The 27,951-nt window shown below is 31.7% G+C and overlaps 2 protein-coding genes across 3 annotated transcripts; one reads left to right on the forward strand and one right to left on the reverse strand.

Annotated features, from left to right (window-relative positions):
* Positions 1 to 20: 20 nt before the first annotated feature.
* On the reverse strand, positions 21 to 27,951 carry LOC108347139 (uncharacterized). 2 transcript variants are annotated; one of them, XM_052868694.1, is made up of 16 exons: positions 27,773 to 27,951; positions 27,518 to 27,593; positions 27,289 to 27,375; positions 23,240 to 26,298; positions 22,915 to 23,157; positions 22,134 to 22,838; positions 20,114 to 20,935; positions 18,530 to 19,141; positions 6,972 to 7,628; positions 5,910 to 6,698; positions 4,093 to 4,560; positions 2,483 to 3,295; positions 1,090 to 1,821; positions 675 to 749; positions 532 to 588; positions 21 to 332 (listed from the first exon to the last, which is right to left on the reverse strand). In XM_052868694.1, exons 4-14 carry the CDS (start codon positions 26,255 to 26,257, stop codon positions 708 to 710), a joined length of 8,901 nt encoding a protein of 2,966 aa, XP_052724654.1. In that variant the 5' UTR covers positions 26,258 to 26,298; positions 27,289 to 27,375; positions 27,518 to 27,593; positions 27,773 to 27,951; the 3' UTR covers positions 21 to 332; positions 532 to 588; positions 675 to 707. The 2 variants fall into 2 exon arrangements, with proteins under 2 accessions (XP_052724654.1, XP_052724653.1); XM_052868693.1 differs by having other exon boundaries at positions 27,289 to 27,372; positions 27,518 to 27,951.
* On the forward strand, positions 9,134 to 10,705 carry LOC128194064 (uncharacterized). Its single transcript, XM_052868695.1, has 2 exons — positions 9,134 to 9,211; positions 9,332 to 10,705. Exon 2 carries the CDS (start codon positions 10,093 to 10,095, stop codon positions 10,669 to 10,671), a length of 579 nt encoding a protein of 192 aa, XP_052724655.1. The 5' UTR covers positions 9,134 to 9,211; positions 9,332 to 10,092; the 3' UTR covers positions 10,672 to 10,705.

A 27,951-nucleotide genomic window follows, 5' to 3' on the forward strand; every position in this document is an offset into this window, starting at 1 on the left:
AAGGTAAAATTAAGAGCAAATGAATACAAGCATACATTTTTTTTAATCAGCATAACCACATGCAAATACAGTCAATATTTAGTGACACAGTTCATCACTTCACCTTTAATGAATATTCATGACTGTTCATCATTTTTAATCTCACACATTACATAATACAAATAATAATGTATTTCATCTTCAACTGTTTTTTTTTTTTTTTTTTTTTTTCATTTTTGTAAACACAATCACACGTAATAAAATCGGGACACATTCATCTTCATCCATTCTTTATGTCTTCATCAATCTCCTCTTAATTTATGCAATATTGGAGACAGCAACAGGGGCTCAACCTATACGAATTATAAAAGCAATTATACTTTCATAAAAGCCATTTTAAAAAGTTATAAATTAAACTATAAAAGAAGTAAAAGTAGTATTGTAGCGAATATCATGCCGTACAATAGTCTCATAAATAAAAATTAACAAAGAAATATCCCCTTAAATAGATATCAATAAAACATAAAATGACACTGATACAAAATTACTTACCAAATCTTACGTAACCATATGTTATGCTGTGAAAAACTGCTTCTAATTAATCATCACCTGCACGTACATAGAGAAAATGATAGTATCACTCATCATAGAAAAAAAGTTACCAATTTTAGTAGCATTAGTTAATATTGACGTACCGTGGTCACTATCTCCATCGGCATCTGAATGAACTATTGAATAACTGAAATGATGGCACTAGAGGCATCGAGAGCCTATTTAAAACAAAAGAACGCATAGAAGTTAATCTTAAAAACGATGCAGGTCAAGAAAACATTACGCTAAAAATAATGCTATCAATTCAGAGCACGAATAACTAGCTTTGTTTATGACTTTGTTACTGAATTCCCCTTCGAGAATTAGTTGAATTAAACTTTTCCATTGAAAAAAGAGAATAGCCTAGCTACTTATAAATTGTAGGTAAGAAAATGTCGAGTATTTTTTAATGAAAATGATGAATCATACCACTTGATAAAAGGAAATTAAAAAGAATGTTACAAATTAGCATACACCTAATTCTATGGAACAAAGATTAAGACATAAAAGCATGCATACCTCTTCTTCAGAATTTCTGTGCAGGGCAGAATTAAGATCAGTTTCCTTTCGGGGTCTCGCATATTCTGAATAGTACCACCTTGTCGGATTATCTATTTTGGTGACTGCACTAAAAGTTTTCATGGAGCTGCACTCGATGACATGGACTTCCTCTAAAGATGGAAAACTTAAAGTGAAGTTGCCAGCGCAAAAGCACGTCAGTTCTTTTAATTTTCTAAGATCCAAAACCTGAAGCCGCTTAAATATGATTTCTTCATTCTCATCAGATTCCTCTGCAACAATTGCCATCAATCCCTCACAGTCTTTCACTACTAGATCTTCAAGATTCACAAGCTCTTTGCCTATTGATGCTGGAAACACGCTTTTAAGACTTTTGCATGTATCAACAAACACTTGTTCTAGATGGCGCATGCTTAGAATTCCACGAGTATCTTCATTCCAAACATTTTCCAGATTTGGCAGTTTCGATAAAACCAATTTTTTCAGAGGAAAAGTAATTAATCTCTCTTGTGTAGATTTTACATCAAATATGACTTTCACATTATCACAGTTTCGAACTTGCAATGTTTTCAATTTAGGTAATAAAGGAAGTAAACGGAAGGGTAGCACTTCATCTGATAAAAATTGGCAGTCCTCCACAATCAATGTGGCCAACTCACTGAAACAGAACTCATGCCATATCTCTGCTAGTTTTGGTCTGCTTTTGAGTTCAAGTTTTTCAAGTTCTGAAATCTGCACGTGCAAGAATTAAAAAAAAATGAAACTAATTATGTACAAGAGTCAACGATATCTTTTAAATTACTACTCTACAAATATGAAATACTCACTTTTGCAAGTTTCAAGACTTTCAAAAAGAAGTTAAGAACTGAGGTTTATAATTTTATTTAGTTGTCTTAACATGAAAACTTGGTCAATCGTTAGGTAGGTTTAAAAATGTAAATAAATAAATAAAATTTATTGTTACGAATATGGACATTTTTATAAATAAAATTAATTAGAAGTTATAGCAAAATTTTGTAATAATTAAAATTACATCTTTTTTTTTTCTGTCACCTGGACTTCCAGTAGGCTACTCTTATGTAGTAGTTAAAAAACATGAAAGGAATCCATTATGACTATGATTTTGAATAATTGTTTCATAAGATTACATTTATATATATATGTTCTGTAGCCTAGAATTGCAGTAGGCTCTGGTTAATATAGTTTAAGTATGATATTCATGACTGTTTATTTTGATGAATTGTTAAATAAATTATGATAATTTTTCAATGTTGTCCTAAGCCGTCTTGCATATTTAAACAAATTCTACAGATGTATGTCCATACATCACGAAATGTGTTCTAAGATGCTGTATTTATAACGACAAGAATCATAATAAAATTTAAACACATACCTCTGTCTTGAATTTCTTCAGCGTAGTAGAGTTGAGATTAGTTTCCAGTGGAATATTATCGTATCCAATTGTTACTTGTGACAATTTGTCTGCTTTTAGCGTACTTGGACATAAAGTTACCATCACATCGCAATCTATTACTGATAATTCTTCTAAGGATGGAAAACTTAAGCGGCCTCTGTAGAACCATCGGAGATTCAATAAACTATCAAGTTTTAAACAATTGAGCTGCGAAAATATTATCTCATTCTCATCTGTTTCCTCCCTTTCTCTAGATACGATTTCTACAATTGATTTACAGTTGTTTATCTCCATTCTTTGAACTTGACCCAAACTTTTGGCAGTTGAGGATGTGAACATATATGACAAATTATCACAACTTTCTACCTTTAAACATATCAGATTTGAGAAAGATACTGTACATGCTACCAAGTTTTCCAAACTGGAACAGCTAATGACCTCAAAAGTTTCTAGTTTTCTGACAAAGGCCTCGGTCCACGAGTTCTCTAACCCAATGGAAACTAGCTCTTCTAGGGACTCCAACCGTAATTCTTTCAGCTGTGATAGAAGTTCACAATTATTTGGTCTTCGATCGAAGAAAATCCCTTTGAATGAACTACTACACACCACAAGCTTCTTTACATTTGGCAACTGTTGTAGAAATCCATAATCCGGAAATTCATCGCACTCAATATCAAAACACAGACCGAGAACTTTTAACTTGTCTAAAAGATTTCTCTGAAATTCTCCGTCCACAATCATCTTTAATTCATTTTTACCCACTGTCAGATGCTCTAAGTTGGGTATAATTAGCTGCAACGAGAAACCAATAACCATGTAAAAGCAGGTTTGTACAGTCATAAATTCAACTCTGTAAAATTGAAAATTGTGAACTTTCATGCCAAAATATTAAAATGTAATGCAAATTCTAGACGAATGTAGAAACTCCTAGGATAGAAGAACTGAAATGTAATACAAGTTTTAGAATATTATAGAAAAGTCTAAGATAAGAAGAAAAATCAAGAATATTCTACATAGATAAAAATCTAGGACATTTCACAGATAAGTTGTGACTAGCATATTCTAGAATAATCTATGGATTTATAAATACTCATGTACTCTACCATTTGAATGAAGCCAACATCTACTACAACACTTCTTTCAACTACTATTTTCACATTCCATTATCTCCACATTTTCTCTATATTCAATTATTTTTACATTTTCTCTATCCCATGAACTATTCCTTTCACAACCTTAAAATACTAACACAAAATACCAAACAATTAGTGGAAAACTGAAACATTTCAAGATAAAATAAAAAATGTGTGAACAAGAGCATTTAAAAGAGAAAAAAGGATGAACTAGCCAGACCAAGTAGCTGCTCAAAAAGCGGCAACCATTTTGATATTTATAATTAATTTTCAGAAGAAAAGTTTGATAAATGAGATGAATAATGGTTTCTATAGGAAGAAAACAATGAGAAATATTTCGATGGTTGGTAGGAGATTGTTTACAAAGATTCAAACACTTTTAATGCATTATATATATTTGATACAAAGCATATGTGTGAGAATGTATATGTTATTGAAAAAAGAAGAAGCGCAAACCTCAAATGTTGGTGGTGCATCATCATGAATGCCATATATAGTATTATGCTTGAAGTTGGGCAAATCCAATAGTGTCAACCACGACACACAGGGGAACGTAATTATAGGATTTGTTCCTTCTGGATGAGCTGGATTAGCTTCTGTAACTTCACTACAAACGGTTTCCAGATTTGGCAGCTTCTGTAAAACCAATTTCTTCAGAGGAGTAATTGATGTGTCTTTTGTTGTACATTTTACATCAAATATGGTTTTGACAGAATCACAGTTTTTAATTTCCAATGTTTCCAATTTGGGTAATAAAGAAAGTAAAGAGAAAGGTAGCACAGAATATGATGAAATTTTGCATTTATTCACAATAAAGGTTTTCAAGTAAGTGAAACAAAAGTGGGGTATCTGAAGTGAGAGACACCACATCTCTTGTAGGTCTGTCCTATCTCTGAATTCAAGACTCCAGGACGATGATGCAATCTGTGGAAATCAGAACATGTAAATGAAATATGAAATTAATGTTGTACAAGGATTATCAAGAATTCAGACTTTACAATGAAAATTGTTTCTACGGTCAACTTTCACATTTTATATATAGTTTTTATTTTATAATTTCTAGGTTATCCTTAAAAGCCACATTGATTATAGTATATTTATTTTATTTTTATCCTTTTTATTTATTTATTTGGATTACGGATGATTCATTTTATCTCTATTATTACTTTAATTTAAATATCATACATATGTTTAAAAATGTGTTATTTTTACATTATCCTAAATTTGTGTATAAATATTTTAAAATATAGAGTTTAATAAGAAATATTCTTTATGACAAATGTATAGCAATTAAAAATAAAATAAATATAAGCAAAACAATTTATTAATAAATAAAAATTTAAAATTAATTGAAAACATCCTTTATTAGTAAAGATACTAAATTAATGTTGAAATGGCATATACAAAATATCTGATTCTGTTCTACTTATTTATATTTATAAGTTATTTTAATTAATAAACTTACCATTTACTATGAGTACGTTAATTAAGTTAAATTTAATTTAATTTGTATGGGTGATTGGGACAATGTTTCAAACCATCAGTTTATCATAGTTTTTGTTAAATATGATTTTTAAAGTAATTTATTTTGAAATTTATTTGAAAATAATTATGATTGAATAATAGATAACTTACATTTTGCATATAAATGATTTTCTTTTTCAATGTATTTTTGGTGCATTTTATAGAAAACTATTGGGAAATTTGTAAGATACAATATATTTTGTTTAACATGATTTAGAATAAATAAATAACTTTCCTATAATTAAAAATTATTTAATTTTTTTATTTTTATGTTGTATAGCTGTCTTTATAACTCTTGTTAGAGTTCTAATAAAGTAAAGTATATTTCTAAATAAAATAAAGGTGACAAATTACAAAAATATAAAAGTATCATTTATTAATATATATGTCTGTAAATATCTGATTGGATTGTCGGTGTTAATATTTTTAAAACCATAATAATCCCTCTTTAAAACAATTTAATAACATGACAATTATGAAAGCCTTATTTAGTAATTTTTTACCTTATTTGTGAAAACAAAAATCATTTAACATACTACATAGTTTGAATTTGGGAGTTAGCAGAGTTTATTTGGAAAAACTTCTCAGTAAAAATTTTAACTGGAAAAAATATTGTATTTTATTTTTGTTTTCATTACTAATAAGTTTGACAAAGAAAAAAGCCATAAAGTCAAACTCTTAAAATATCAATATTGACCAATAATCAGACATGTATTTTAAATGTTAAATTAAAAATATTAAACACGTACCTTTCTCAGATATTTCTTCCTCATAGTAGAGTTGATATCAATTTTCACTTGAATAACCTCTTCAAAAAGTTTAACTTGGAACAACTTGCCTGCTATTATAGTACCCACACACAAAGTTATCATCTCAGGGCAATATGTTACTGACAGTTCCTCCAAGGATGGAAAACCTAAATTCCCTCTGTAGAACCTTGTGAGCTTTGATAAACTATCAAGATTCAAAGATATGAGCTGCGGAAATATTATCTCATCCTCATCTGATTCCTCCCCATCTTCCTTACACACTATCTCTTCAATTGAATTACACCATTTTATCTCCATTCTTTTGAGTTTACCCAAACACTTCGCTGTTGAGGATGTCAACAAATATGATAAGCTAGGGCAATTTTTTACTTTCAAACACCTCAGATTGGAGAAAGACACTGTGGATGATACCAAGTTTTTTAAACTCGGACAATTAATGACTTCGAAGATTTCTAAGTTTCTGACAAAAGAATCAGTCCAAGAGTTCTCTAGTCCAATGAAAACCAGCTCAAGAAGAAACTCCAACCGTAATACTTTCAGCTGCTGTAACACATTATCAGGACTTTCACGACAGAACATCTTCTTGAAGGAACCATAACACACCACAAGTTTTTCTATATTGGGAACCTTTTCTAGAATTTTATATCGAAATACATCTGAACCCAAACAGAGAGTAAGTGCTTTTATGTTGTGTAGGATGTTTCTCTTAAATTCTCTTTGCAAAATCATATCTACTCCATTTTCCCCCAATGACAAACACTTGAATAACTGAGAAAAACACAAGAAAAAGAGTGTAATTATTTTGATAACTAGAGATCCATCTCTTTTGTATATATTGACATAAATAGCCTTTCATGATGAGAGATTCGTAATAAGTTATAGTTGGTGACAATTAACCACGATATGGCATTGTACGTGAAAGTTTAAGATTTTAGTTTTCACAGTAATTCGTACAACGAACAATGACAAACAATTAAAGAAACTGATGATTCCATATTTAATTTTTAGTTGAAGGGGAAGTGATAAAATAGTCGTACATACCTTTTCAGTTCCGACTTGATTCATGGTATGTGATTCTAGATATGTAAAAATTTCACAATACAGTGAGTTGTAGTAAAAATACTTGAAGCTGGACAAACCCTGAAGTTCCAATGATCTCACAAAGGGACATGTAAGCTCTAGCTTTGTTCTTGGATCTATATTATCCTCTGCAAAAATAGTCATCAATCTTTTACAGCCTTTCACTTCTAGATGTTTAAGTTTCACAAGATATTTGTCTTTTGATGGTGGAAACACACTTGTAAGGCCTTCACATTCCTTAACACAAACTTTTTGTAAATGGTGCATGCTTAGAATTACTTGAGGATCTTCATTCCAAACATTCTTCAGTTTTGGCAGGTTGATTAAAGTCAATTTCTTCAAAGAAAAAGGAAGGGTTGGTCCCACATATGCCACTTCTCTGTCTTGTGTTGTACATTTCACATCAAAGATGATTTTGACAGAATCACAGTTTCGAACGTCCAACTTTTCCAAATTAGTTAAGAAAGAAAGTAAATTGAACGGTAGGAGTACATCGGATAAAAACTGGCATTTATCCAGAGTTAGAGATTCTAGGAGACCGAAGTCGGAGTTTGGAATGCACCTTGAGCCAAGACATAACTCTTGTATATCTCTCACACTCAAATTTGATATACTCTCCTACAAAAGAAATTAGATTTAGATTTTCATTTTCATCACATCCAAATCTGTTGGAACTGTAAACTTTTGGAAATATATCTTTCATGATTATGAAAATGATGATGAAACACATGAAAATAGGAAAAAAAACTAGAAAATCATAATAATAAAATAAAAATGAGGACTTACAAAATTAAGATTATAGAAACTAACATAGAATAGAAAGAAAAAGCAATTTTTTATTAATTAACAAGTAACCTTATAATGAAAAGAAATTGAAGGAATAATTTCATTTATAGGTTTGATGATAAGATTTGCATTAGAGAACTAAAGATGTTTAAAATGGACGATGTAGGAGAATTATCGGACGTTTCAAATATTCAAATAAGTTTGTCAATTAGATTCTGAAATTATCTAAAAATCTTCGAACTTATTCTTAGTAAGTTTCCAAGCTTAACTTAAAGTTTTAGGATACAAAACTCATAAAATATAAGGGTTATGGAAACTCTTGTTTTAGTAATGAAGTATAAAGATCTTTAGGTGGAGTATTCCATGTGTAAGTCCTCTCCATGATGGATGGAGAGGCAATTATTTATATTCATTTAAATATAACTACGGGTCTTCCTCCTATTTTTCCACTCCTAATTACATCGTGATTGTTTCTTTCCCAAAGTGATGGTGTGAATGAGGTATAGTTAATGGTCTAGGTTAATATATTGCTTATATTTATTAATTATCATGATTTGTTATTAAAGAGGGTATAATTATCTAGACAATATTATCCGTGATGTTAGTATTTGGATAACAATTCAAATTCATCCTTGTCTTGCACGTATGATAGTGGACTAAAGTGATAAAAAACTGACCTAACATAATTCCCTAACCTTAGGCTCAAGATTTATTTTAGCTTATTTCACATTGTTACTCCCTTTCTTACTTTCTTCTCCATAGATTACCGCACTCTATATCCTTGGGTGAAACTAGATGTAGTTAGAGAAACTTGTATTTGTACATCCACCAAAAACCTCTAAACCCTTTTGTCATGCCTAGACATTAAGCTATTATGGGTTTGAAAACTATATTATTGTTGACCCTTGTCTTATTGAAGAATCAATCTCTATGGACTATAAAGATGACTCTCCCTTCGACTACATTTATGATACAATTTTTTCAAGCTCGGGTTGTGTCTTCCATTAGAAACTTTTAAGAAATAAATGATGAATGTTGTCCCTGTAACGTGTGAGAAGAACGTTGAGACTGAAGGGGCAGAATGGGCAGAAGAAATAAGGGGAAAGGATGAGTTAGTTGGAGACTCAGGACACCTGGCACCTACTGCAGGAAATAATGGCAGACCACAGCACGTGAGGGAGAGAAAAGTGAGCAAACGGTTGAAGGATTTTCAATGGGGAAATAAGGGATACAAAAGGGGAATGTAGTGGGCCTCTGGGAGGGGAGGCAAATGATTGAATTCTCTTTTTCTTTCTCTGGATGTAATTTCTTCTTTTGCTGAATACTTGACAAAGAGCACGTTGTACTCTGTATTTCCTTTCAATTAAAAGGCAAGACCGACCCTTAGTCGGTGGGTTTTGATTCTTTCGGTTTCGGTGCTCATTTTCTGTGCGTTACTGTTGCATTGATTTCCTTTATCTTACATTGGTACTTTCATTCCACATGGCCAACACATCCTCTCAAATGATCTCAAGCAAATATTGGACCTCATGCAGAAACGTGAAAGGGAGCATGTTGTAGAGATGGCAGACCTTCGTAACGCCATTGAAGATTTGAAGGAGAACATGTCCCATGGTGGTACGAACTCTCGACATACCCACGGCCCATTTCAGGTGAGAAATGTCAAGATTGATTTTCCCTGTTTCGATGGCTCGGACGTTTTACAATGGATTTTCAAAGCGGAGCAGTTCTTCGAGTATTATGCTACTCCTGATGACTGTCGTTTAACCATAGCATCCATTCATTTTGAAAAAGAGGTTGTTCCTTGGTACCAAATGATGTAACACAATAACCCCATTCTGTCCTGGAATACCTTAGTTCGATCTTTAGAGCTTGAGTTTGGTCCTCCCCCTTTGAATCACCTAGATCCACCTTATTTAAACTCACACAAACTGCATCTGTAAATGACTATGTGCAGTTTACAGCTCTAGCTAACCGTATTTATGGTGTAAGCAATGAGACCCTTCTTGATTGTTTCATCAGTGGGTTGAAACCAGACATCCGTAGAGAAGTCATAGCTCAAGCCCCAAACACAATCCTCAAAGCCATTTCATTAGCCCGATTTGAAGAGAAATACACCTTCAAACCTAAACAATACCCCATCAACACTTCCAGACACTCCAACCAAACCACACCACCTTCCAATAACCAATCCTACACCAATCCACCACAACAACCACTTCTCCCTACCCTAAACCAACGCCCGTCTTCCCAAACCATTAGAACCCATAATGTCAAAAGACTTTCACCTGCTGAAATGCAGTCCCGTAGAGAAAAAGGCTTATGTTACACATGTGATGAACGGTTCACAGCCACTCACCGCTTTCCTAATCGTCAATATTCTTTTATCCAAGGTACATATGAAGAGGAGGACAATACAGCTGCAAAGATTCCTGATTTAGAACAGAATCTAGAACATCATCTTTCCCTTAACGCTTTGAAGGGTGCTGCTGGTGTGGGAACGATGCGATTCACGGGTTCATTGCAAGGAATGACAATCCAGATACTCCTGGATAGTGGTAGTTCAGATAACTTCTTACAACCACGGATTGCTCATTGCCTAAAGCTTCCTGTGGAGGCTATGTCATCACTTCAAGTTATGGTAGGGAATGGAAATGCTATGTCTATCGAAGGGGTTATAAAGGAGATCCAAGTTAAACTACAAGGACATACACTCAAGCTTCCAGTATATTTGTTAATAGTTTCTGGTGCTAATCTGAATTTAGGTGTTGCATGGCTAGCCACTATTGGACCACACATTGTTGATTACAACACCCTATCCTTATTATTGACTACAAGAGAGAAGGTGAAAAGAATGGGGTATTACCTAAGGTAGGTGGAAAAATAAGAAAAATAGATAATATTATTTAATGAGAAAATTAAAAGTAATTAATAATATGTAATATCTGCATAGTCTCTCACATTCCAATTTTTTTTTTTCAACTTTCCAACAACATTTGTTCTCTAATTTCCTAATAAGAGTGTTCGTACACATTTTGAAATCGAAATGCATCCAATCCTTTGTTGTAGTTGCGTAAAAAATCATATCATGTTTTAGGATTCTTTCTCTTATCCTTTCCATCCTTCTTTTTAAGGGATTATATCTAATTTAACGTGTTATTTTTCTGATTTTGGGATCTCGTTTCAACAACAAATCCTAAGGATTTATTCCTCCGCTTAACCATTCCTTAATCACTACCACCACGACTGACGAAAAATAAAAGGGATACGAAGGGGGAGCAGAAGCAAGAGACAAGTTTCTAACAAGAGCAACAATGTTGTTGGTTCTCCAAGCTTCTGGATCCTGCTCAAATTAATCATTCATAGCACTCACTCTCTCCTCTCCTCCCATTTTCATGTATGCCTTCCTCCTCCTCCAAGTTCCCACCATTTATTAATTTATTGATTGTTAAAGTCAATTGGAATATTGACATTATGTTAATTACCTGTGATTTTTTTTCATTTTCGTGGTGGTGATCCATTTCGTGATTGAATTATGATATTTTTGTAGTGCTTTTCATTTCGGTTGTTGAGAGATGATGTTTGTGCAATTGGAGTTGGAGTCAATGTTGTAGTCGAATTGTCTAACAAATAAAATATAATTTTAGTTACTACTTTCATTTAAATATAAATATTTGAAATTGTTCATTCCTTGAAAAGCAAGAAAATACTAGAATGGGATTCAACAGTGTTTTAAATCTTTTGTAAAACAATGTTTAATAATTGTTTTATGGGTTAGACGATTTGATATAGTTGTTAGACAGATAAAGCATTTTAGAAACACATTTTAAACAATGGAAGCAATACATATTTTTATACTAGTTCACTCAACATGAACTAAAATACAGTCTCCTTTATGACCTTTTAAGGAGTTTCACTGATCTTTTTCAAATATTACAAACGAATACAATCCACTCTTGATATATACCTAGTATTAGGAAAGAAAATGAAAAACTCATTTTAAAAAATGAAAATACTAAACGCTTAGAAAAACTTAAGGAAGAAAATAATACTTTGCTCAAAGTGTTGAACAGAACTTAAGGCAATAAGCGTTTAGGTCTTTTAATAACAATGCAAATGGTCAACACCTATTGCTAGAGTTGCCAACTGTGATAACCTTAACTTCACATCTTGCAATTAGAGATGTGGTGTCATTTGAGGATGCTCTAAGCCAAGTCACTATGCAACTATTTGTATCTACAATAATAGCTAACTTACATGCTATAGTAGCTCAAAACATCTATCCTGACTATTCAAGGCTTGTAGTCAATATTGAAGAACTATCTGAAGAAGAACAAGATGTCTAAGATATAATTGAGATACCATTCAATCCTCCATCAACCACTACCTCTCCATCTCAACAAACACCAAGCCAAATTGTAGAAGACCATGGCCCTACCTACCAAACCCTGACCTAGCTTCTACAGCCCTATTGTAACATGTGTATGAACTCGTGTCATAACACTTTGCAAACACTATTGCAAAACTTAGTGCAATCAAGGTGAAAAGAAAGGTGAACATATATTTTTTCATGGAAGTGACCAACAACTTAAACACCCTATCCCATAGACTTTTTCATCTACCTGGTCTAACTACAAAACCATCACCACAACCACCTTCAACCCAACAACTTCTACCTCCTTTATCTTCCTTTGAGCACTAATCAATATCATCTAAAGGGAGATTAAAGCATTTAAAAGCTCAAGGAGTCTAGAATTTGTAGAATATGCTTTTCTCTTATACATTTTTGTTAATTGCTCTGATACATTATCTTTGTAAGATGCTTTAATTCATTCATCACTCTATCATATATGCTCTTATCATTAAATTAATGCTTGCAATGATATGCTTAAACGTTTGTTCTGATTGTATGATGCATTGCATATGTCTAAATGATTCTGACTTATAGAAGTCATATATCATTCATAGCATACTTGGTAATATTCCTCTAATCAACATCTTTGGTCTAATAATTATGTTATGCCTTTACTAAGTTAATTTGATAACCACCTTGATAATTTTTGTTCTGAACCCTTTCTGATCATTATCCAATAAGAGGGAGAATTTTAATATGCTAAATGCCGTAAAAAATCGTATGATAAAGGGAAGAATATGCTAAGGGGGAGAAAACTATTAAAGAGGAGAATATGCTAAACATTGGAGAAAGATAAAACGCCATAAAAATCGTATAAGGGGAAGGATATGCTAAAGGGTAGAAAACTGTTAAAGGGGATAATATGCTAAACACTAGAGAAATATAAAATCTAAACAGAGAAAGTCATATATTAAACAAAGTTCTTTGTATGCATCAAATAAAGGGAGAGAATGCATTAAATGATATCGAATTTTAATATACTAAACACTAAACATTGTTTAGGTACCAAAGTCAGGGGGAGTATACCCTTGTTATTGATTCTAACACTCTGATGCTATCAAACTTTGATGCCATTAAAATCTTGACGATTGTCAAACTTTAGTACAAAGCTCTAATCCCATAAAATTTTGATGTTTGTCAAAATATAAAATAACTCTGATGCCATATATTTTTTACGTTTGTCAAACAAATTTTAATACTATGATTGCATAAACCCTTGATGTTTATCAAACAAATTTTATGATTTATACTCTGAAACCGTTGACATTTCCCTAATATTCAACATTCTAGAATATATCTTGTAGACTATAAAATGATTAAACGTTCTTAACTATATAGTCTAACATAAAATCTTCATAGATATATTTTGTTTAGCATATTTATTTGTTAACCATCAAAAAAGGGAACTTTGTTAAGACAATATTGTTTAGAGAGACTAGATTGTTTAGCAACTAATGTTTTAAAGTTAAACAAACAATACTCAATGAAATATTTCTTATAGAATGTAATGTCTAACAATTCTATGTGCTAAAGAATAATACTAAATTATCCAAAGTATTGAACCAGATAAACACTTATAATAAATGAAGTATTTTAAAGTAAATTCTATCCAAACAAAGGCAACGTCTGATCTAATGTAAACATTCAAGTAAACGTTGAGCTAAACACTATAGCTCAAGATTCAATATTTAAAACTTTTGAGCCACTAAGCGTCTGACAAAATGAATCATGTAAAATATCATTTGTAAAACACTTAACGCTATCAAATGATATATGATTATCTGACATCTCAAACACGTCTAAAGCATTGACACAAAAAGATGCTAAATGCCTATAGAACTATTAACAGAATGTCTAAATACTGTAATCTCTAAATGTTTGAACGTTAGCTTTGTTAATCGATGCATTGAAGCTTAGACAGCTTTATAAAACAAGCGTTTAAAGATTATATCATCTAAATGTAACACGTCAAACAATTTACCTTCAAACGATGCTTTTATCAAAGGATGCTGACATGAGCCAAAGTGTTTTAAACATGTAACGTGCGTAAAAATCATCAATGTTTAAAACATTTCATGTTGTATGAAAAAGTGATTCTTTACCTACATGCTTTGCTCTCTTTGTTTGTGTAGGTAATGAAAAAACCAAATTTTATTAAGAAACTCTACACAAAGAACAAAATGTTTTATCTTTGAAAGACCATACAAATTCATGGAATGTTTTATCTCTGAAAGACCATACAAGCTACTTGTGAAAGAAAGAGTTGATAAAACATTGACCCTCTACAACATAGACTTGACTCTGACTAACTACTTAAAAAGGCTATGAAGTCTATCTGGAAGTCAACTCTATGTCCATTGGTTATTTCTCAAAGAAGACTATATAAAGAAGACTTGTACATATAAGAAAGAGACAATATAAGAAAGATCATTGAATACTTACTTTGTTACTCTATCTCAAAGCTCACATCGTCTAAAGCTCTTCATTTTAAAAGAAAGAGTTTTACAAGTTCTCAAATTTATTGTGTTGTATTTATCATCTCACTAAGAGTTATTTGAATATGTAATCGTATTCAAAACACTTATTGTGTTTGTAAATTTAGAAGTGAATTAAAAAACTTTTATTGTTTAACTCAGTTGAGTTAAACGATCTAGACATTTGTCTAGGGTTGATACCAGAAGTTATTAAGGTCGAACTAGTCAAGTTGACTAAGGGAACCAAGAGTGATTTGTACTCATTTGTAATTTTTGAAAAAGATTAGTGGAACACTCAAGAGGTCTTAAAGAAGACTAGACAGGTAACTTAGGTTGAGTGAACCAGTATAAAAATACTTATGTTATTGTTTCTCTTGTTTAAAATGTTTTCCTAAATCCTTTATTGAAAACACACACATCTAACAACTATTGCAGACCGTCTAACCCCTACAATAGTTATTAAGCGTTGATTTGCGAAAGAATTTAAAACACTATTCACACACCCTCTGCCTCCCCCCCTCCCCCCGCCTCTCCCCTTCCTATGGTTTTCCTACATTTCAGAGTTCTACATGAGCAGTTGATCGAAGTGTCAAACAAAGGAAGTTTGGTATTGCTCTATTTTAGGAAATATATTTCTTTGGTTGTATGTAGAGCGTAGAGGACATGTAACTTTTGGTGACTGTTTGTTGCTTTTTTATCTAAATGGTAGGCTTAAAACTCTAATTGAGGTTTTTGGTGTTGGTTTAGGTGATCTCTTGTGTTTAGGTGCCTTAGGGGTTAAAGGATAACATCTTGTCTAGAAAGCTAATTTTAACTTTAAAATCCTTGAATACTTTAACATTTTAACTTTTCATTAATGTTAGTTATTATTGTAAAATCATGAAGCTCAATCTGTCATGAATATGTTGGTTATGTGTGAATGACAATTTTGGTGCCTAGATTGGTGTAGCAAGGGTCACGGTCATATGGTTTGAAGTTAGACCAAAATTTGTTTTACTATGTCCTTAACAAGAGATTGCATATGTCCAATGGTGCTTACCTAGGTATTCCCATTAAATGCCTCTCTTTATTTTAAAACAGGCCTTTTTAAAACTCTATATTTTAAATATGTGATTTGCTTGAAAGGGAACTCTTTTTTTATCTTTCCTTTGTTTTCTTCTTATCATTTAATAAGTTTCTTGTTTTTGTGATAAGCTCCCAGTCAGTACAAAATTTGACATGAGAAGTGATTTGGGTGTAGTGAGGAATTATATGCATGTATGATGGATGTTTCTACATGATAATAAGGTTTATATCATGTTTGTGTTAGGTTTTTCCTATGAAAGTATGTATGGTTTTATAAGGTTTTCCTATGATAATATGTATTAATGCTAAGAGGGGACAAATGTATCTTGTTTGGGGGTTTTACTGTGCAAATATCGATTGTAAAGAGTGGTATGATGATCATATGTAGTATGATAGGTTTGTTTGGGTGGTAATCTGCATAAAGATGAGTTTTGGATGATTCAAATGATGTAATGTATATATTTGGGTTTGTTTACAAGGGTATGTGAAGCTTGAATGCATGTATAATGTGTTAAGTATGATTGTTCGTGGTTTGGGGATGATGTTTATGTACATGTGTTTTTAATACTTGATGTTTGTCCAAAATGTGTTTAGGTTCGACAGTAATCGATTATCTTAAGTGATAATCAATTATTTGCACGCTGTTTTTTAGTTTCGTCAGTAGAATAATTAGTTATTTGGGTTAATAATCGATTATCCTTTCAAATATTGTAGTGCTAAAAATTTGGTACTGTAGTTGTCTAGAATAATCGATTATCATTAGTGACAATCAATTATCCCAGTGTATTTTTGTTAGAAAAGAGCGTTTTGGGGAAGAATGGATGTGGGACAAGCATATGAACTACAAAACATGATGATGTGTAGGGAATGAGAATAGTTGATGTGTTTAGGGTCGTGTTTTTTATTGGTGATGGAGCATGAATTTGTGATGGAATGCACAAGGGTGTGTGTGACTAATTAATGAGCATGAGCGTTGGAGATTAGTCTACTTGTTGTAGCTAGTAAATCCTAAGACTCTTTACGGCTCTCTTTAGCATTGGTTGTTGAAAAGGGAGTACTCTCTTTGGCATTGGTTGTTGAAAAGGAGGTGATAATGATATTCTCTTTGGCAAATAGTTGTAGAAAAGATAATGGTGTTTGAGTGTTGAATCTTCTTTGGTGGGACGATAGATGTTTCACCATGTGTGATAGGGGAACAGGTCGAAAGCCAACAAAGAGATGAATGCAGGCCTGTAAGGGAGACTACAAGTGGGTAAGGTAGGGTACAAGAGTGTGATAGAGTGTTGCCATGATGGAGTTCGTGGTTTGGTGATGCTTATGGTGTGGTTCATGATTGGGATAGTCATGATTGGGATAGTCATGATGGTGATATATCTATGATATTGATTATGTTATGGAAGATGCTCCTAGTTATGATATGAGTTATAGTGGTGTTACGATAATGGTGATAGTAAGGTAGTTAGCATAGGTGCTAGTGAGTGGATAAATCAAGGGTCTATGTGTGATATGTTAGTGATGACATCAAAGGTCAAGGATTGAGGGTCAATGATCGAGGATCAGGGATCGGGGATCGATGATAGAGTAATTCGACATGTTTGAAATGTTAGAGGATTAGGAATCCTATTGTTATTATTACTATGTATGGGGTGGTTGTTTATGGCTGATATAATCAATGTGTTATATCTTGTTATTATGATAGTTTTAATGGCAGTTTACCCAATATGTGATTGTGTTTGTGAATGAAATTATGGACGATGATCATATATTATGTTATATGTGAGCAGATAATGTTACAGATGTTCCAGAAGCATGATAGATGCGAGAGATGACGGGTGACAAAATTGGAATTTTCTCTTTATTTCCATCATTTTTAATAATGTAATTGAACACGACTTTTGGAACCATTATGTTTTGAATTAGTTATGCACGTTGAATAAAGAGTTCTTTTTAACACGTTTCCATGCTATAAGAAATTTTAAAGTATACGATTTGTAATAACTCATGACACCTTGAAATTTAGGGTGTTACATTGTGCGTCTAAGAAAGAGGTAAAACCCATAATAATTTTAGTATTATGCATTTGATTGGGGACACTCATGGGAAGTTATATTTATACTTTACTTGACTCAAGAAATCAAGTAAAGGAATGAGTCTAGATGGTCAAAAGCGAAGGAGGTTCTTATAGTTGGTTTAAGGATAATGAATTCCATTTCTTTAAGCTATAAGTGACTTATTTTGCCCTGAAAGGGAGAACCAAGTAGCTTACTAGAATCGTAACACTGAGGATATAATTTCACATGAAAATATAATCCGAATGAATTCATAAATTGATTGGTCATTATAGTAACTAATTTAGATATTAATTTATAAACTAAAAGTTAGGTATTATAATGAATAAAAGATTATAATTACTTTCTGAATTTGATTCTAAATTTATTATTAACATTAGCAACACAAGGTTTAACGACTAAAGAAATTAATGTATAAATTAGTCATAAAATAATTAGTGACAAATTTACAAAATAATTATAATTTTTTATTCATAAAAGACTATTTTAAAAAGTAATAATTTTTAATTTATAAATTAGTATTTAAATTACTCATGTGATTAATTATTTTTAGTTTCTAAAATTGGTTGATATTTAATTTTATTTTTGTAATATGCTTAAGTAGTAGGAATGTAAGATTGTAAATGTCTTCTATTTTCTTATGTTGTTACACTAATTTTGTATAAGAGATAATTGTGAATGGTCACATAAAGGCAAAGTTGTGAGAATTACCTGTTGTTTGGAGCAGTGGATAGAGTATTTGAGGCTTGGCAATTGTTGTAGCCTCAATGTGGTGAGACGATGAAACACAGACTCTTGTGTTGATCCTTCTTCTTCTCCACTCCTTTCATCCTTCCTAAATATCTCTTCCAATTCCTTACACTCTGTTACATTAAGCACTTGAAGTCTGGTAAGATCTTTGGCTACCGATGCTGGAAACAAACTTTTAAGACGCTCACAATTATAAACACTTATTTCCTTTAGGAATTGAAGGCCAATAATTCCCTCTGGATCCTTGTCCCATATATGCGTCAGTTTTGCTAGATTATCTAAAGACAATATTTTCAGACGGAATATTCCGGAAGGTTTTCTCATCACCCTGTTCTCATCATTCATATTAAATATCACCTCTGCCTTACTGCAATTCCATACATGTAACTCTTCCAAATTGTGAAAGCAAGAAAGCAAATGAGATGGAATTATATGCACTAGAGTTTTACATCGCCATACAGACAATTTTTTCAAATACCCAAAGCTCTTTTGGCGCACCCAATCACTGCTATGCCATGGTTGCTCTATAATAAATTCATCAAGCCGCATATGCTCACTATATGCGAAACTCACCTGTAAATCAGACAAATTATTGAATTAATTCTCTACCTTTAAAATATATAATGATACTTCTTTTATCCTCACAGAGTTAAAGAAAACACAAATTTACATATTTCAAGTTAAAAACTTTTACTATAACCATCACTTTAATAATTTAGTATTTTTTATTTTAAAATTACAACTTTAAATAACTAAAAATATTATTTTTTCATTTATAATATATTCATTATTACTAATAACAGTAATAAATGGTGTGTAAATTCAAATAATCAAATTACTATGTAAATATGTTTTTGATATTAATTAAATTTAATATACTCACTATACTCTAACAAAACTATTAATATAAAATAAAATAAATAGTAATACTATTTTTTAGGCAAGCATAATGTAATACTATAAACTTATTAAAATAGTTATATATTAATTTTTTTTTATTAATTTAAAAGTACTCATACTGATAACAATAAAAATATATATAAGTAATAAAATTAAAAGTGTTATATTACAATTAATTTTTTTAAAAATTTAATTATTTTAAATTTTAAATAACTAATTAATTACTGTGCAGATTGTGTTATTTTTATTTTAAAAACATAAATTATAATATATAAAATCCATTTATTAATTATACTGAAAATTTTGTAACCGTCTTGTGTGAAAATCACCTAGTATGTGTCAAAATAGGACACGTTGTTCAGGGCGTATTTTTGTTTAATGGATTTATAGCATTGAATGCTTTTTCAGAAAAATAATATTAAATTAAATTCTTTAAAAATAGAAGAATGAAATCTAATTTAATAAATAGATAAAAGGACTTAAAAAATTAATCTTTAAAAAAAAGTCAACATTCTTGCTATTTAAAGCTTGTATGGCAAAAAAATGTATTTATAATTACCAATCATGATTTTTTATATTTTTCCCATATAAGAAAAGTTCATAAAATTAGGAGAAATAGCATTAGATAAAGGAAACAGTAAGTACCTTATCATCGAAAACCTTTTGTATGGTGGCATTCAAGTCACCTTTCCACTGCCATTTGGCTTTTTGATCTCCTTCCACACCAAATACATCTTTCAACTTTGGTGCTATTGCTCTTTTTTCACTGAATTTTTCCATCTTTAGGCACTCTCTTACAATCAATATTTCCAGTGATGGAAATTCAAATTCATAGTCCTTGTAACTGCAAAAACTTGCGAGGTTTTTTAACCTCACAAGTTCTATAGAGATCAATTTGCTGAATACAATTTTCTTCACTTTGCCTTCTTCGTTTTTCTCATTGCTTACTATTTCCTTTAAATTATTACAGTTGATTACCTTCATAGTCTTAAGTTGAACCATGCTTTGGGCCGTGGAGGATGCCATTAAGTTTCTTAATCCGTTACATGCCTTTAGTTCCAAATATGTCAAGTAACTCAACGATACAGATGAAGGAGCTAAAGTTTCCAATTCGTAGCAAAATTCTAAGCTCAAAACCTCTAGTCTCTGGAGAACTTTGTATCGTTCAAATCCTAGATCCTTTATATCTGATGAACGAATAAACAATTGCTTCAACCGTACTACAACTCCCAATCTGTCTTGTTGCCCAATGTTTGTACTTTGCAGTGACTCTAGCGATTCATAATCATAGGAAGTCAATGTTAACTTTTCTAGATTTGGCATTTTGTACAGAATCGGGTAGGAAAGATCTGAGGGCTGGATTGCATTCAAGATAATAAGCTCTTTTAAATTGTGCATTTGGATCTTGGATAACAAAATTTGGGGTTCCTCGAAGTGAATTTCCATATACTCCAAGTTGGGAAATACCTAAACATTAAAAGTAAATAGTTAGAAGAATGAATTAAATGCCTCCAGTACACCCCCTTCAAATTTGTTTGATTTTAGGCATTTTTGTTTGCTTTTTGTAGTTTGCATTGAATAATAACTGTTTATGATTAGTATTATGTATGGTTTTTGTTCTTGTTTGGTTGTTTGTCATTTTAGAAAACTTAAATCATGAACTAAAATAGGAACATCATGTTTTTCACAATTTCATTTAATTATATTAATGTCATGAATGTATTGATCTAAGATTTTTTAAAGAAAAATGTGAGAATAGAAATCCCAAAGATCCTGTATGTGGAAAATAAAAGACTATTAGTTAAAACTCGTTTTTAATTATGTTATAGTTTTATTTGAAGATATGTTAGTACTTAAAAAAATTATAACCATTAGTTTCAACTAATATTAATTAAAAACTAATGCTGGAAAATCAAATCAAATATATATATATATATGTATAATAATTATTGTTTTAAAATGTAATAAGCTTCAATTAAAAAAAGACTTAATACCCAATTTTGTCTCCAGTTTCGCTCGCAAATGTCAAATTAGTCTATCTTTTAAAAAATGCGTCAATTACGTCCTCACTTGATAAAATTTGCATCAATGAAATCCCTCCCGTTAAATCCGTACAAACGGCGTTAATTATTTTGCATCAAGATAATTAACGCCGTTTGTACGAATTTAACGGAAGAAATTTAATTGATGCAAATTTTATTAAGTGAGGACGTAATTGACGCATTTTTTAAAGGATGGACTAATTTGACATTTTCGAGCGAAACTGGGGACAAAAAAAGATATTAAACCTTAAAAAAAATGTTATATATATATAGATTTGACCATAAAGCCTTCACTACAAATTACTTATCATTTTTATACAAAGTACAAACTTTTTATTACTACAATAATAGCAAACCAAATATTTTTAATAACACTAAAAATGAAAATAATAATATGAATAAAATTTAACAGTGAAAATAAATTAGCATTCCTGTAATTTAATTTATATTTTATTTTTCTTAACCATACACAATCAATAATTTTATTTTGGTTTTCGTCTATTTTCTTTTCTTTCCAATTTTCGTTACATATTTTTAATTATACTTCTTTTATTCTCTATCTATCAGACATATCATAAAAGTTTGATTAAAATTTACTGTAATAAAGTTGTAATAATGCTTACCGCTTCAGCTGAGAAAACAAACTTTTCCTCACTTGTTTTTTGTTGAAATGTTTTAAGCATCATACACTTGTCCATACTCAATTCCTTCAACTTTGGACACTTTATTGGATGTCTCCCCTTGTAGAATTGTTTGATGTTTTCAAGCTCATGTAATCTCACATAGGTTAGTTCAGGAAACTCTAATGGATCATTGTTAGCTTCTGATGCATCTTTACTTGAAACAATTTCCTCCATCTTCTTACAATGCAATATTGATATACGTTCAAGCTTTGATACATCTTTTGCCATAGAAGCTGGAAACAAATTCTTCAATTCATCACAATTACTTACATCTATAGTCCGAAGTTTTTTAAAATTGAGAATTCCATGTGGATCTTTGCTCCACAATTCCTTCAACTTTGGGAGGTCTTTAAGAAGAATAACCTGCAGATTTGTATCTATACCACCAGATACATCAATTTCTTCAGAATCACTAACTTCAAAAATCACTTTCACATGCTTGCAGTTAGAAACTTTCAAGTTAATCAAACTTTCAAACCATCCTTCCATGTGACTCGGAAAAATCTTGTCCAATTGATTGCATTCTTCAATGTTCACCGAAATGAGACTAGAAAAAGAATCAATGTTCACTTTAGTATGCCATATATCTTTTAATCTCTTCATGTCGCTAAGGTGGATTTCCTCCAGCTTAGGGAAGACACAAACCTTCATTTTAATGAAAACAAACAATTATTACATGTAAATAAAAGATAAACAAAAAAGTATTTATACTAATATATACCTTGTGTGCATTAATTCCTTCGATCTCAAAAATATTTTCCATAATAGGACACCCACTTATGATGAGGCTTTTCAACTTCTTCAAACTGCTAGCCATAGGTAATGAACATAGATATGTCAATTTATCACAATCTTTCACAACTAACCTTATCAAGTTTTGAAAACTTGACAAGTGTTGATTGCTCCATATCTTATGAATGTTGAGTGAGGATAAATTCAAGTTCTCTATGTTTGGAACTTCAACCTGTAAACATATACACAATTAACATGTTTACAACAAATGAGATAATTATTTAAATAAATATGAAAAATATGTAATGTCATACTAGTTCACCAAAAAGAGGAGACGCATTGTCACTGTGGTCATCTTCTTCAGTAGAAATTTCCGTGTGAGCCCTATTTGTAGTTTGAGCCTCCATCGCATGTGGCCAGCAAGATCTCTTGACTTTGGTATTAAAACAAGTAAATGATGGCAATGATTGGAGTGTCAAAGTGCGTAGTTTGAGAAACTCAACCTTATCATAATCTATTGGTATTTGAAGGATCTCCTTCAAAGATTTACATTCACAAACCTCAATCATTTCTAAACTAGCAAGAAAATTCTTCGTGTAAGAATTACATTCAAAAATCTCACTTGTTCTTGAGCTAGTAGAAGTTTTAATAGCATAGAAGGAGAAGAGAGTTTCCAATTGGTAACACATCTCAACCTTGATGGTTTTTAATTTGGCAAATGATTCCAGTGTCATTGGACCGTCACATATCATCTTTAAGTTCATCATATTGTAGAGGCATAGAGATTCCAAATTGGGAAAAATGTTCACACAATTAGACAAATCTGTTGAGTTGACATATTTGATGTCATTGTTATTTATGATGGATAAGTGTTTCAAATCTTGAAATCCATCTATATTCAACTCGTTAACAACATTTTGAACACCTACATTCCCCAACAGCAAACTTTGTGTTGTTTTAAACAACAACTTTATGCCTTCATAGGAGTGAATATCAGTGTCGTCCTTCACCTGTAATGCCAATACTTTGAGTTCTTCATACTTATTGGGCATCTTAAATTCTCCAACAGAAAAGATTTCAAAGTCCCCAATTTCGATCTTGTAATCTTTTAACCTGTCAAAGAATAAATGATCGGGCAAAATTGAAACACATGGGATGCTTAAGTCCACCACTTTCAACTGATGCAAATTCGCTAGCTCAGAAAGGAATGCATTATGACCTTTGCTTTCCTCTCTTTCCTTCAACATTTCGATCAAGCTTTTTCTTATATATAACTCTTCCAAACATGTCAAATTAGATATAAGATTAGGTGGAATAATCTCAAGTTCAAAACAATCACTGATGTCTAGCAATCGCAACTTATCCAAGTATCGTAACTCAATTGGCAAATTTTTAAGTTGAGATCCAGAAAAGCTGAGAATTCTTAATTTTTTAAATTTTCTCACTACCGATAAATTGCAATCCAAAGTGCACCGCTCCAGAGAAAGCATTCTGAGGTTCAATAAGTCTTCAATTGAATTTGGTAAGCTTGATAGATGAAAACCAGTCAATATTAAAACTAACAAGTTTTTCATGCTGCTAAAAAAACTCTTAGGTATTTCCAAAGACGGATCCTTAGTTTCTATTTTCAAAAATTTAAGTTGAGGACAATTTATGACTTTAGGAAACCCATCTGTAATGTCACTGTTGCATATAGAAATAGAAATGCATTTTTCAAGATTGGGCCAATAATCTAGTTTTCCATCTCTGAAATCAAAAACGTTCTGATCCATGGGTGCATTACTTAAAGCATAATCTCGAACCATATGAGACATATTGAAATGAACATTAGGATTTTTGTACGACACCAAACTCATGTTTTTCAGCTCTTGGATCGATTCATTTATTTTTTCACGAGCTGCACTAAGGGAAGAGACCCCTTCAAGTATACCTAATCCAAAGCAATATTTCACCAAGTCATTAACTAAGGGTAGGTGGCCCATTTGAGCACAAAGGAAGAAAATGAACTTGAGTTCCTCATTTTTTGGAAGGTCATATTTTATGTTATTAGGAATCTCCAAAGACTTGTTCCACTCAACCAAACCTTGATTTTTAAATTTGTCCATTGTGGGTTTGTTTTCTAATTCACTCCATTTTTTAAATGCCTCTGCAAAGTTAACTATTCTCATGGGCAACCCTGTACAATAGTTTTGGATTTCTTCTTTAGGCATAGATATTTTGTTATCTCCTCCAGTCACCTTCTCAAACAGAATCAAGGCATCATTGTCATCTAATTCCTGTAAAGAAAATTTTGACTCAACATCAACCTCATCAAGAAATACTTCCTTATAACGTGAAGAAAGCAAAACTTTGTATCCCTTATAATCACCAAGAAAATTTGCTTTTTCTAGATATTTGCCTACATCTTGTTTGACTGTTGCAGCTTCCTCTGTGTGGTCAGAATTTTTCTTAGAACCCTGTGTACTTGACCTTATGCTTAACTGATTCTTCTTTCTTAAGTCATAATCATCATCAACCGGAATTCCTAACCTATTCAAGTCCAATTTTTCATGAAGGTTATCCAAGATTATAAGGATGCTAGGATTTTCTATCTTTAACCATCTTCTTAGATAATAAGCTCTTACATTTTCACCTTCTCCTGCTAACGACAATCCTAGCACATGTGCAATGTCTTCCTGAATTTTGAGTGGATTGGGGTTGACAGTTACATCTATTTCAGCCACCCTATCAAACAACCCTTCATCTTTAGCTTTCTTAGCAATTTTTCTTATTAAAGTGCTCTTACCCATCCCTTGTGATCCATGGAGTCCAATAATTTTCATATTGGGATCTTTAAGTTTTGTCATTATGTCTTCCACAATGGATTTTCTACTATCAAATTCAATGTAGCCAGAATTAGACGAAGTGAGATCAAAAGATGTTACTTTCTCTGCATGAGAAACTTCGTCAACCTTGGACTCTTCTGTTAGCCTCAAAGCCTCCATTTCCATCTTCTTTGCTTGTCTGCCCAGTGTGTGCCTATAGTAAGGAAGCAAATAATAGAGGCCCCTTGTCTTCTTGTGACCTGCATTTTTCCTGTAATTCTCAACACTAGTCTCAAATTCATCCACTTCCCCAAACCATTCCTCAACCCTAGCTTCAACTATGTGACCTTTTTTTCTAGCTTCAATGCATTGACGATCTAACCTCTCTTTTTCTTCTCCAAGACGTTTAACTTTCTTATTTAGTTCCTCAAGATTTTTCGTGTAACCAAAAATGTAGGTTACCTGCTTAATACCATGACCCCATAGAAAAACAATTACTGGATCAATTATTTTGAACACAGTCTCCATACTTCCAACTTCTTTTTCTTGTACCCTCCTCGACTACATCTCTTTACCAATGAAACACAAAACACAGCAAAAATAAATCAATCTAGTGACTAATAATGACAAGTAAAAAATGTTTTATTAAATAAAAAATCACAAGTAAATTTGCATATGCTCAATCAAACAACCGCGATTTACAAAACAGAAAGACATGTGAAATTTAAAAGCAATAAGTAAGGTATTAACCTATTTATTTATTTATTTATCTCTATAAACGAAAGCCAAATACTAACTAAAAGACAATTGTTAGTATTTGCTTTAAGAAACACGGTGTACCCTCTTTTTAATAAAATTGATAGTTTTGATAGTTATCATTGCAACCTTCCAAGATAATCGTAATTTGCAGAGCACATATTTATACCACCCAGGGCTGCATTTATCACCATGTCATTGGAGAGTAAATGGTAAAATTCATCTTTGAAAATGCACGAGACTAGTAAGTTAACTCTCATGAACAAACGTTCATGTTTCACAAATGGTAATTAGTATACCAAACTCTACACCAACGCTATCAAAATTAACACTTACTCTTAACCTTAAAATACTCCTTTCTATTTTATTTAAGACAAAATCAGTTTGACAAATTTAAATACATAGTTGAAAATTAATAATTAATAGGTCAAAGAATTAATTAAAATTTGAAAAATAATTAATAATTAATAGATCATTAATCCTTAATAAAATTAAATTGATGATTTTCTTTTTATTTTGTTCGTAAATTGTGATTTTAGTTTTAGATATGTAGAATGAGTCTTAAATTGTTTTCCTATGGCAAACAGTTAGAATAAACCACATTATAAACCATGTAATTAAGTAAAGCTAATCATATACAATAGTAGAGAAGATAAAAATTTACTTGTATAGTAAAGTGTGCATCTGTACCTATTTTCTAGTGCTTAGCAGCTACCAAATATATCTGTTCTGTGTATTCATTTCAGCAAATGGATCCATAAAAATAGCGCAAGCAACTGGGAAGGGTATTAAGTATGTCATACCTTGAGTCTACCACAAACTGAGAATGAGGAAATCTGTTCTTAGTCTTCACCAGAGCATGTTCTCCATTTTTTACTTGTTGGAAGCTGCTGCAGTGTTAAGCTTTATTATTGCAGGAAACATATTTCGTCCAACAAAATTTCTTACAATCTCAAGTAAGTAAGAAAGTAAGAAAGAGGGTATATGGGTAGAAAATTATATAAGGTATAGAGAAAGGAACACAACATATACCTGTGTTATTGGAATTGGCTGATCCAGAATTGTGATGTGTCTTTACTTGTAACTATTCCAAATCGTAAGCAATAAACTGAAAGGGAAGGAAAAACTGAGAAGAAAGCAGAGTGTTGCTAAACTTAGTGTACCTGAAGAAAACCAAGCAAAATGGCACGAACAAGGAAATGGGAAAGCATAAGAAAAGCTATTTTCAGTTCTCTCTGAATTAGGCCTTAAGCTTTCAATATGCTTTAGATGTGGGTCCCAACCTACTTTGGATTAGGCCTTAAGCTTAGGCTGTAGGACACGGGTTCCTCTATGGTGATGATGCCCTATCTCAAAAAGTTCCTCTTCTTCAACATTGGCGGTGTTCTTCTCGACTACTTCACGTTGTCCCAGAAGTTGAGGTTCCAGGGGAGAAGCTGAAACTTGTTATTCCATTGAATAAGCTT

This window comes from Vigna angularis, chromosome 9 (assembly GCF_016808095.1).
Source record: "Vigna angularis cultivar LongXiaoDou No.4 chromosome 9, ASM1680809v1, whole genome shotgun sequence".
Lineage (NCBI taxonomy): Eukaryota > Viridiplantae > Streptophyta > Magnoliopsida > Fabales > Fabaceae > Vigna > Vigna angularis.